Below are 12222 nucleotides of genomic sequence, written 5' to 3'. Positions count from 1 at the left end.
TGGACCCTATCTTGGACCAACTTGAAAACTGGGCCCATAATCAAAAATCTAAACACATGTTTAGATTCAGCAAATCAAAGAACCCCAAGAATTCAATTTTTGTTAAAATCAAACTAAGTTTAATTTTGGACCCTTTGGACCTCAATGTAGACCAATTTAAAAAACAGGATAAAAAAAATTAAAAACCTAAATACACGGTTAGATTTGGAATATCAAAGAACCCCAATAATTCAATTTTAGATGAAATCAAACAAAGTTTAATTTTGGACCCTTTTGACCTCAATATGAACCAATTAGATAACGGGGTCCACAAATAAAAAATCTAAATACATGGTTAGATTCAGCATATCAAAGAACCCCATATATTCAATTTTTGTTGAAATCAAACAAAGTTTAATTTTGGACCCCAATTTGGACCAACTTGAAAACTGGGCCAAAAATCAAAAATCTAAATACATGTTTAGATTCAGCATATCAAAGAACCTCATATATTCAATTTTTGCTAAAATCAAACAAAGTTTAATTTTGGACCCTTTGGACATTAATGCAATTTGAAAACTGGACCCAAAATTAAAAATCTAAATACACTGTTAGATTCGGCATAACAAATAAATAAATGTGATCAAAGATTTTACAAATCTAATGCGCCATACTGTGCAATTAAAGATTACTTCTTGAAATTTTTCAATATTTGAAATTTGAAAAAAAAAAATATTTGAAGAATAATTCTTTTTAATTTCTGAAATCTGAAATGAGAAAAAATTGGCCCCCCACAATTTCTTTTTATCCCCCCCCCCCTTTTTCCCCCCAAAAAATTCTTTCCCTCAAGATATGGTCATAATCTCAATTCAAATTTCCAATGGAGTTGGCAACCATAATTACCCATTTAAATTTACCATAGTGCTAACTTAATCTATTTTATAATAGAATTAATAAAAATATAGTGTCAAATCTTTCATATGGATTTTTTTGTAAAAAAAAAAAGATGAAAACATTTGCAGATATTTTTACTGGTCTTCCTTTATAAATATGCATTTCTTTAAACATAATTTAAAAGCAGTGTAAGGGAAGTAACCAAAACGTTGTATTTGGATTACCTCCCTTACACTGTTTTAGATTATCTTTATTGTTCATTAACCATTACTTTATACATAATTTAAAAGCAGTGTAAGGGAGATAATTTCAATGATGTATTTGATTTATCTCCCTTACACTGCTTTAAATTATGTTTTGTACTAAAGTATTTGTCCATTAACCAGGACAACCTTGTTTTTCCCCCTTTTTTGCCCCTAATTCCTAAACGGTTTGAGCCATAACCCCCCAAAGCAAATCCTAACCATCCCTTTGTGGTATGGAAACTTGTAGTATAATTTCAGAGAGATCCATACACCGTTCCACAGTTATTGTCTGGAAACTAGAAAATGCTCATTTTTGGCCCCTTTTTGGCCCCTAATTCCTTAACTGTTGGTACCATAACCCCCAAAATCAATCCCAACCTTCCTTTTGTGGTATTTAACCTTATGGTCAAATTTCAAAAAGATCCATTCACTTAAACTAAAGTTAGAGTGCGAAAACCAATATGTATTCGGACGACGACGCCGGACGACGACGACGACGACGACGCCAACGTCATACCAATATACGACCACAAAATTTTTTTGCGGTCGTATAAAAATGACATCATAGTCATGGCTAAACATAGCAAAAACCTTAATCAGCATCATTTAACAGTAATATCTAAAAATAAAAATTTCTTTGCAACCATAAAAGTAAAATAGAAAATGACATCATAATCATAGCTAAAAATAAACAAAAATTTTTTTTATTGGCAAATTTTAAATGGAGTTTATTATACTAAAACAATAAATTTGCAACCATAAACATGATAAAACCCCATTTAAACACATCATAAAAGTATTAAATAATTCAACTACATCATAAGGCTATAAAAATAGAAAATGACTTCATAGTCAAGGCTAAAGGTAAACAAAAAACCTTCATCAGCAAAATTTCATATTGGCAAATTTCCAATGAAGTTTATTACACTAAAATTGTTGGCAAATTTCCAATGCATTTATTAACAATAAAGTTATTGGCAAATTTCCAATTTACATAATTTAAAAGCAGTGTAGATGAGATATTTAAATGAGTTTGAATTACCAACCTTACACTGCTTTTAAATAATGTTCTTTACTCAATTATTTGTCTATTAAAATGGAAACCCTTGTTTTTTAACCTTTTTTCCCCTTATTCCTTAAACATTAGAGCCATAACCCCCCCCCCCCCCCCCCCCCCCCCCCCCCCCCCCCCCAAGCCAATTATTACTTTCCAATGTAACCTAAATTTCCAATATACATAATTTTAAATTTCAATTCCTCATGATATATAACCGTATCATTATTATTTTCTTTCATATATAAATCTGAAACAACCATCTTTAAGGAAGATTTATGGTATACCGCCATCTTGAATTGTACAATCGCAGTTCAAAATAGGTCTAGTTATTTGCCCAAGTTTGCAAATTTGGAGACACATTAGCAATTAAATGGTTAGACTGTTTATTTATATAATAAAAACTTGGTGATTTATTGTTTTATACAAAATATTTAAATAAATATTATTTTTTCTTGTTTACAAATTCATTTTTTCAAAAGAGTCATTTAAGGGGAGATAACTCCTTTAGTAAAAAAATTATACTGGACTAATAGGGAAATTTTTAATTTTTACTTGTAGCAAGAAAACAAGTTCGGTGACACCATTTTTTCTTTTTATTTTCTTAAAACATATAATAAAACCTATCTTCTCACAATTTATTTCAAAATTCTATCTCATAGAATTTTTTTTATGCACACAAATGTGTTTTTTCATGAACAATCTAACCAAATTTAGGCAATTTTCAACGGCTCATAGCTTGAAAAATAGCACAGTGACCCATACTTTTTATTATATTTTTGAAAAAAGCATAGTAAAATCTTAATTTTGGCAAATTATAAGAAAATTCTGTCTCAAAAAGTATATACTTATGATCTACCTTAAATGGAAAATTTTAAAGAAAAAAAAATGAAAAAAAAAAATCCTACCCCCCCACACATTTTTTCAACCCCCTTTTGATTCATCATCCCCCACCTCAATCACAACCTTCAATTTGTGGTATGGTACATTGCAATACAATTTCACAGAGATCCATACACTTGAACACAAGTTTTTGTTGCAAACTAAAAAAATCCTTATTTTCGACCAATATTTGGCCCCTTATTCATAAATGTTTGAGCAATTAACCCCAAAACTCAATTCCTACTTTCTCTTCGTGATAAAAAATAACTTAACTTAAAATGTAAATTTTAAACAAAAAAAAAAGGAAAAAAAAAAATTACCCCTTTTTTGACCCCCGCCCCCCTTATGATTCATCACCCCCACCCCCCTTTCCCCCCAAACCAAGCTCAATAACAGCCTTGCCTTTGTGGTTTGGTACCTTGTAATACAATTTTAGAGAGATCCATACACTTGAACACAAGTTATTGTCTAGAAACTAAAAAATGCTTATTTTAAACCCCTTTTTAGGCCCCTTATTACTAAACGTTTTGGGCAATTACCACAACACTCAATTCCAGCTTTCCCTTTGTGAAATGGAACCTTGTAGTAAAATTTCAGAAAGATCCATACACTTACAAACAAGTTATTGTCATGAAACTAGAAAAATGCTTGTTTTTTGCCCCCTTTTGGCCCCTTATTCCTAAAATTTTGAGGCAATTAACCCCAAAATCAATCCCAGCATTGACCCTTTGTGATATGGAATCTTGTGGTACAATGTCAAAGAGATCCATATGCTAACACACAAGTTATGTCTGGAAGTTACAAAAATGCTTATTTTCGGCCCCTTTTTGGCCCCTAATTCCTTAACTGTTGGTACCATAACCCCCAAAATCAATCCCCACCTTCCTATTGTGGTATTGAACCTTATGGTAAAATTTCATAGAGATCCATTCACTTAAACTAAAGTTAGAGTGCGAAAACCATTGTGTATTTGGACGACGACGCCGGACGACGACGACGACGACGACGCCAACGTCATACCAATATACGACCTCAAAATTTTTTTTGCGGTCGTATAAAAATTTTCAAAAAGTTACCATTTCAGGGGCAATAACTTCAAAATGAGTTGTCCAATTTTTCTGAAAATTTCCTACTATGTAGATCTCGACCTGTGATCATTTGTCAGTTTTGCTCTAACTGCTTCAGTTTTAAATAAATGAAGAATGTGCCCATGGGATACAGATTATGCCCACGCTTGCATATCATATTAAGTTATAAAGGGACATAACTGAAGAACAGTAAATGTGATGCTACCAAAATTTGTACTTGATCTGAGTTTTGTAGTAATACGCATTGTGTATAAGTTTCAATACATTTGGTTGATGCAAACTAAAGTTAGAGAACGGAAACCAACTATGGGATGTACAAGGGTAAAACTTAATGCCCCCACTGCTACGGCCTAAGAACTGTTAGGGTTAATGTGTTTACTGGGGTCCACTGTACATGCAGACTACAGCTGGATACCTATATCAGCATCCCTCGGTCTTTGGGGTCAAGAAATAGGACAAAAAATCGTAAAAAATGACGCTTTTTGCACCTGATGACCAACTTTGGGGCAAACTTAAGTTAGAGAATGGAAATGAAAAATTCAGCAATTTTTCCATTTGTAAAGGGGCATAACTCTAGAACGGTTAAAGTGACATCACCAAAATTCAAACTTGATCTGTGTTTTGTGGTAACAAGCATTGTGCATAAGTTTCATAACACTTGGTTGAGGCAAACTAAAGTTAGAGAACGGAAACCAACTATGGGATGTACAAGGGTAAAACTTAATGCCCCCTCCGCTACGGCTGGGGCATAAAAATAAGCCTAAAACTATATTTAAACCCTGTGTTTTATTATCAGCAACAGTTGCCATGCTTGTTCGTGGATCAAATACCCAGATACAATTTTTATACTAGATTCCCTATTAAACATTCAGGTAAAATTTGGAAATATTTGGTCCAGTTATTTCAGAGGAGAAGATCTTTTAAAATGTTTACAACGACAGACACCAAGTGATTGCAAAAGTTCACATGGCCTTTTAAGCACGGTGAGCTAAAAATGGTAACAAATTCCTCAAACAATCCATCACAGCATTTGCATAATTTCAATATATGATATGTGTGATCAATCTCTCTTTGAACTTTCAGGAATGTGAGATTACACAAAATAGGTACCCATTTCTACCCATTCCCCCTTACCACAAAATATTGCTATACTACAAGAAAGTTAAGCACTTTGTGCAGCCAAGCCAAGAAAAAAAATCCATGTTTACACAAACGACAAATTAATGTCCTTATTGAATAAAAGAACAGAGTTCCAATGTCCCACACGTTGCACATATTTCATCTGTTCAAGGTCAATAACTATAAACAAATTTTTTTTTTGTTTTTTAAAACTTTTTAAAATTATCGTACAGAGTTGAAGACTTAAGAGCAATTTCTAATATTTCCAAGGGCATAACTCTTAATAATTGATCAGCACTGATTTTCAAACTTGTCCAAGACATTGCTGTTTTAAACCTATGATATAAGTTTCATAAAAATCTGGCAAGAATTGTACACATGAAAGCGCTAACAATGCAATTTTCCATGTTATTAATATTTTAAAAATTATTGATCAGCACTGATTTTCAAACTTGTCCGAGCTATTGTTGATATAAACCTACAATATAAGTTTTATAAACATCTGGCAAGATTTGTACACATGCAATCGCTAAGGATGCAATTTGCCATATAATTAATGTTTCCAAGGGGCATCACTCTTTAAATAAATTGCTTCCCCGGGCGCAGCTGGATACATTCGCAGAGGTCCAACCCTGAACAGTTGGGGCAAAAATGGACACAATATTCGCGCTTGATACAGGTCTGAATTTGGATTGTAATTAAAAATATTTGACACATAATAGGTTTCTGACACAGAATAACTGTAGTCAAAGGACTCAGAATTGGTTATAGGATATGAATTTATATTCAATTTTTTGCTTTTGTGCAATACACTGTGCCTGTGCAATTTAACCCCCCCCCCCCCCAAAAAAAAATAAGAATTAACCTATTTTTTTTTTTTGCTTTTGTGCAATACACTATGCTGTTGCGTTTTGACCCCCCCCCCCCCCCCCACCCACCTTTTTTTTGCAAAAAAAAAATTTGTGAAGAAATTTTGTTTAATTTCTGAAATCTGAAATGAGAAAAAATCCTAACCATCCCTTTGTGGTATGGAAACTTGTGGTATAATTTCAGAGAGATCCATACACTTAAACACAAGTTATTGTCTGGAAGTTACAAAAATGCTTATTTTTGGTCCCTAATTCCTTAACTGTTGGTACCATAACCCCCAAAATCAATCCCAACCTTCCTTTTGTGGTATTGAACCTTATGGTAAAATTTCATAGAGATCCATTCACTTAAACTAAAGTTATTGTGAGAAAACCAATGTGTCTTCGGATGCCGACGCCGACGTCATACCAATAAAAATTATTGATCAGCTTTGATTTTTCGAACTTATTCAAGACATTGCTGATATAAACCAATGATATAAGTTTTATAGAAATCTGGCAAGAATGGTTAATGTGAGAGCGTTAACAAGACCGGACAGACAGACAGACGGCCGGTATTTCTATTTTCCCTGCAACGCGTTGTGCGACTGTAATTATCTCTTATGCACCTTAAAACGAAGAACGCAACTATAATTAGAAATACAAAAATATCTGTGTAATGATATGGATGAGTTTTGTTTTTCCATTTTATAAAAGAACTTCCCCAGTTGACCTGGTGTCTTTCGGGGTAAAACGCATCATAGGACATTGTGAAATGAAGATATTTGCTTTGAGACATCAAAATTTTTCATGAAAAAGCACCAATTGAAAGTTAATGTATTGGACATGGTGCTATTTTTAAAAATTGACTGAGCTGAACCATTTGTGCTTTTTTTTTTAGGGCAGAGGACCATAGAATACAGATGTAAAAACTTTGGAGTTATGAAATGTTTGTAAAGAACTGAATTTCCAGAGAATTTCCAGAGAATTTAACAGAGTGAAAACAGGAATCTTTTTCCCTCCTTGAAGCCGTATATCACACAAGCATTCTTGGGGAATTAAATATTACAGGAAATCTAACCACACTTTGTAACTCGAAAAATTCAACCACACATGTGAAAATGTCTCAGCTTTGAAACTAGTCATCTTTCAAATCCAAGTTTACGATATATACATAGGAATTAAAGAAAAGGCTGCTATTATTGCCTACCTGAATTGAATTGTGAATATTGACCCTATTATTATTAGGAGAACTCAGGTAAATCTAAAGTAACATCATCTTTACCTGTCTGTTTCACCTATGCAATATATGTTTTAACATTTTTCTGTAAATTTTCATTATGTTACTAGGCTTAAAACTAGTTTGTCACCTTTATTTAATACAAAAAAAAATCTTAAAAACTAAAAAAAATTTTGTTATCTGATCATAACAGTTATTTATCCAGAACTTAAAAATTATTACATTGCCAAATAATTTCTACAAATAGTGGTTTTATGCAATTTAGCTGATTGTAAGGTGTAATTTATAGAGAACTAAAAAATTATTACATTGCCAAATAATTTCTACAAATAGTGGTTTTATGCAATTTAGCTGATTGTAAGGTGTAATTTATAGAGAACTAAAAAATTATTACATTGCCAAATAATTTCTACAAATAGTGGTTTTATGTAATTTAGCTGATTGTAAGGTGTAATTTAACACAATTTCTGAAGAAGACAAACACATGACATCAGTTAAAACGGAATTTAGTATTAAAATTTATGGAGATTTCTCTTTTATTCTCAATAATGACAGGTCTGTTAGGTCATGGGAAATTATTTCGCAACAAATGTCCCATAGGTGATGATTTAAGACAAATTTAGTTCAAATTCCATTTTTTTAATAATTGATTTTATAGACAAGATGGACAAATACCATATGATGGTACTAGATCACAGCTGTTTTATCCAGTTGATCTTAATAAGAGGTAAAAGACACTGTATGTCTCATTTAATATTCTGATGCATAAAACTGACTAATGTTTCTATTGGATTTCCTAAAGAGCTGTGTAGTTGGAAGTTTGAAGGCCCATCAAATGGTCATAATTGATTCAAAAGGAATAAAATCTTAGAAGCACCATGTGTATGAAAGCCTAGTTTCAATCTTAAGGTAGATCGGGTGTCTTTCTCTGAGCATCCTTTCTAGGCATGTTGCATACTTTTCGGTCTAAAATATTTTACCAAGTATCATTCCATATTCAACAGAAGCATCTAAAACTAAAAATTTAAAGATTAAACTATCAAAAAATTAAGTGTCGTTAAGTCCTTTTAAAATCAAGGGCAGATAATTATATTGAATTTGATAGGAAAGTTTGTCTTTCTGTTTTTGATTTTTCAAAAAAACAAGGCCAGTGACCCTATTTGTTATTTTATATTTTGGAAATATTTCCAAATATAAAAAGCAATTCTCTCATTGAATTTTTAACAATTCTATCATTTAATGTTTCCTCAATAAGGAAAAATTAAGTTTCCCCTATATAACCCATAAAAAATAACTCTGATTTCATTAATTTCAATGCATTTTAACGTAAAAACAAGCTCAGTGACCCCCAGTTTTTATATTGAAATTTGAAAACACATTAACCCCAAAGTCTTTTACTGAAGGTTAAGAAAAATCTATCATCAAACATTTAGACACCCCAGCTACCTTAATCAATTTGTAGTAGAAAAAATAGTTCTTCTTTTTTTTACCTTGAAACAGAATGTTACCCTTTTTTTTTTCTCAAGGGACATAAACAAAGTTCTAAATCAACGGGATTATTTCATCCTTCTCATTCTTTAATAAATTGACAAAATTTTGGAAGATTGAAGAATTTTAAACTGAAAATCTTGCAATTACCAAATTCTGGTAAATACAATCTGCAAGTTTTTATTCTAAAATTCTAATTGCAAGGCAGGGGTGTAGGTTATGAAGTACTACAAGAAAGAAGAGTAAGAAAATGTTGATTCTATTATGGTGTGAACATTTGACAATATGTTTATTTTTACAAAGTACACTAAGATCCCAAGTCTTGAAAAATGGAGACAAATTCTTCAAACAAATTCATAATGGCAGGCGCTTTGCAATTATTCTGTGAAATTTCAGGGATCTGGGTTAAAAACTGAAGAAGTTGATTGCAAATAACTGGTATCATCTTTGTAAATTTTGTTGATGAAAAATGGTAATTTTATATACTTTCTCTGATCCATTTACATATCTCCTATGGTTAGATTATATGCTTTTAAATCGAACTTCTGACCCATTTTAAACAATGCAGTGTTGGCATGGAGACAGATTGGCTGGCTAAATAGAATTTTTCCTTTCTAAACTCATCTCCAATTAATTTAAAAAAAGATTTACAAAGAAAAAATGCTGCAAATAATGAACATTTTAGTATCGCTTTTAGATGTAAGATTTTTCCTGAAAGGAGCTACTGATTTTTAGTATTTTCCTCAAATTTGTTAGGTTCAGTTTATGTTAAATAAATGTAATATATAACACTTAGTTTGAAAAAATAAATGAGCTTATTAAGTCTACTAAGGTATACTGAACAATATCAGTAATACCAACTTACCTTTAATTTTCGTCTTGCATTAAACTTTTTTAATTCTTCTACAGTTTCTTGCAAGTGAACTTTTGGAATTCTACTTCTATCCTATAAAAACAAAACATAAACTTGATGTTCGATCTTAATTATTTTACAAATCATTCAACAGTTTAATAGTTATAAAATGTATATCATTTCAGATAAATGTTTTTACTGTTTTAGTTTTACAACCTATGGTCTAGATAGGTATAGGGGAGATTTTTACACTCCTAAAACTGGTTAATGTCTTCTGTTGTACTGTCCGCTATTTTTGGTGATTGTATGTGTTATGTAGGATGATAATGGGTGATGTATACAGCTTTGTGGGTTCTGATTATGCAATATTTAGGCTTGCCTCTAAACACAGTCATAATTTTAAACACAAATATATACTAAAACTCTATAAGTGGACCAACACCTGAAGTGGTGATTGTACAGTAGGGTAAAAACGAATAAAAATAAAATAAGAATATGTCGACAAGAAAGATATACTGTAAAACTAATATATAAAAATATATAGGTAAATTTGAAACTTAAACTGTAGGTGTCTTTGCAGTACAGCACATATTGGTGACTTTAAGTGATATACATGTATTACTAAAAAAAATTAGATTTACAGAAGGAAAACAATCTTCAGAATTTAAGGACAGACTGATGATGCTTTGCGTACTTCGTCACAAATGTACTTTTTGTCTTTTTGCTACAAAATGGCAAAATGTAACAGTAAACTTTGCTTTCAGAGAACAATTTTATAATTTAGTTCATAGATTCATAAATGACAGTAACTGGTCCTTGTAACAAATTATGTTAAAATCAGAAAACTAAAGACTCCTTTTTGTTGTAACAGGATTTATAGACTGATTTTGTTAAAATGAAATTTGGTTAATCTTTTATTAATAAAAAGAGCAACAGGTATTTGTAATTGAGCTAATAAACTTTTTTCTTAGAAAAAGTAAGAATTTTACTATAACTAGCACTTACTAATAATCTCTATAAATCTTAACAATTTTTCAACTACCATTTTTATAATACTTTAAAACTATAAATAAGCTGAACTAGAGACTCTAAAGAGCCTGTGTTGCTCACCTAGGTCTATGTACATATTCAACATTGGACTTTTTCCAACATTGTAGACAAGAATAGAATTCATGACAAAAATCTTTTTGTTGATCATTTTGTTTCTCTCTATTTTCTTTAGTTTGTGCTCAAAACACAAAAGAGGGCTAAAAAAAATCCTCATTAACAAGCAATCACTCCGATGAAGAGTGACAGTCTAATAACTATATCAGCAAACTTTGACTTGTTTGTGGATCATGCCTTGCTGATCATTTTTGTTATTTAAAGTTTCTACTAATCTATTATAATTTTTAACATATAAGGCAAAATGCCAAAAATTTGTAAAAATCGTCATTAAACGGCAATAACTCCAATTAGCAGTCGTTGGAAAATTTTCTCCATAATGTCTTAAATGTAGATCTTGTCTTTCTGATCATTTTGGCTTATTTAAGTTTTTATCTATTTATTATAATTTTTAAGATATTGGGCAAAAACGCAAAAAATGGTTAAAATCTTTATCAAAGGGCAATAACTCTAATAAGGAGTCCACTGACGATCTCGACCATGCAAACATATTCGTAGATCTTGTCTTGCTGATCATTTTTGCAACTAAAGTTTCTTTTTTTTTTTTTTTTTTTTTTTTATTCAACAATATATTGCTTGCTGTTAACAATTTATTTCACTAGTCCAGCATTCTAGTGAAAGGTCACTTTATTTTTACAAGAAATCCAGGGTTTCTCTCTATTTAATAATAATACATTACAATTCATCTAAACTATATTATAAATATTATATTTTCAATCGTAAATAAATAAGTATATATGAAATTCTTATTTATCAATATGTATTATCTAGCTTGTTTGGATAGAAAAAGTTTCCGGAAATAGTTCACGATTGCCGTTATCGATTTACTATTATTGTATTGATATCTCTTCCTGGTTTGGAATAGTGATTTAAATATGATTAATATAAGCTATTCACAGGTATGTATGAATACAAATTTCAATATATTTGTTTCGATTCTGAAATAAATTAGTTTGTAAATATTTTCTTCATTTTTTTTTAACGATAAAAAAACTGAGGATAACAAATACCGTTATCAACCACGCTTAACGGTTATAGGTAAAATTATTTCTCTAAATCAGTTCCGGAAATCTAGAATTTTTATATTTTATTTACCTTTTCCTTTTATTTTTTGCTAGATTATACATTTTCAAACATAAAAATTATTACAACAATTTGACAACTTTATCAAGTAGACATTTATTCTTAGTATGTTTACTAGTTGCCTGCATTTTGTGGCTGTACATTAATTCTGCTTTAAATACTGAATATACATCTAAAGATTTTGTTTTCTGTTCAGACATATAATTTGCCTTATATATACAAAACATTATAATTGTAATCAAATAATTAATTTCATAGTATTGCTCATCATTTATTTTATAACCC

General features: G+C 30.9%; 1 protein-coding gene across 18 annotated transcripts in view; it reads right to left on the bottom strand.

Moving 5' to 3' along the window:
- Nucleotides 1-12222, bottom strand: part of LOC127739383 (peripheral plasma membrane protein CASK-like) — a 229056-nt gene that overhangs the window by 115683 nt on the left and 101151 nt on the right. For all 18 annotated transcript variants that reach the window (XM_052251086.1, XM_052251085.1, XM_052251094.1 and 15 more), the window contains one exon: nt 9703-9783. In XM_052251086.1, the coding sequence (XP_052107046.1) occupies nt 9703-9783 (81 nt within the window). The remainder of the gene's footprint in view (nt 1-9702; nt 9784-12222) is intronic.

The sequence above is a fragment of the Mytilus californianus genome, unplaced genomic scaffold, assembly GCF_021869535.1.
Source record: "Mytilus californianus isolate M0D057914Y unplaced genomic scaffold, xbMytCali1.0.p SCAF_4, whole genome shotgun sequence".
Classification (NCBI taxonomy): domain Eukaryota; kingdom Metazoa; phylum Mollusca; class Bivalvia; order Mytilida; family Mytilidae; genus Mytilus; species Mytilus californianus.
This window is presented reverse-complemented; position numbering and strand designations above follow the sequence as displayed.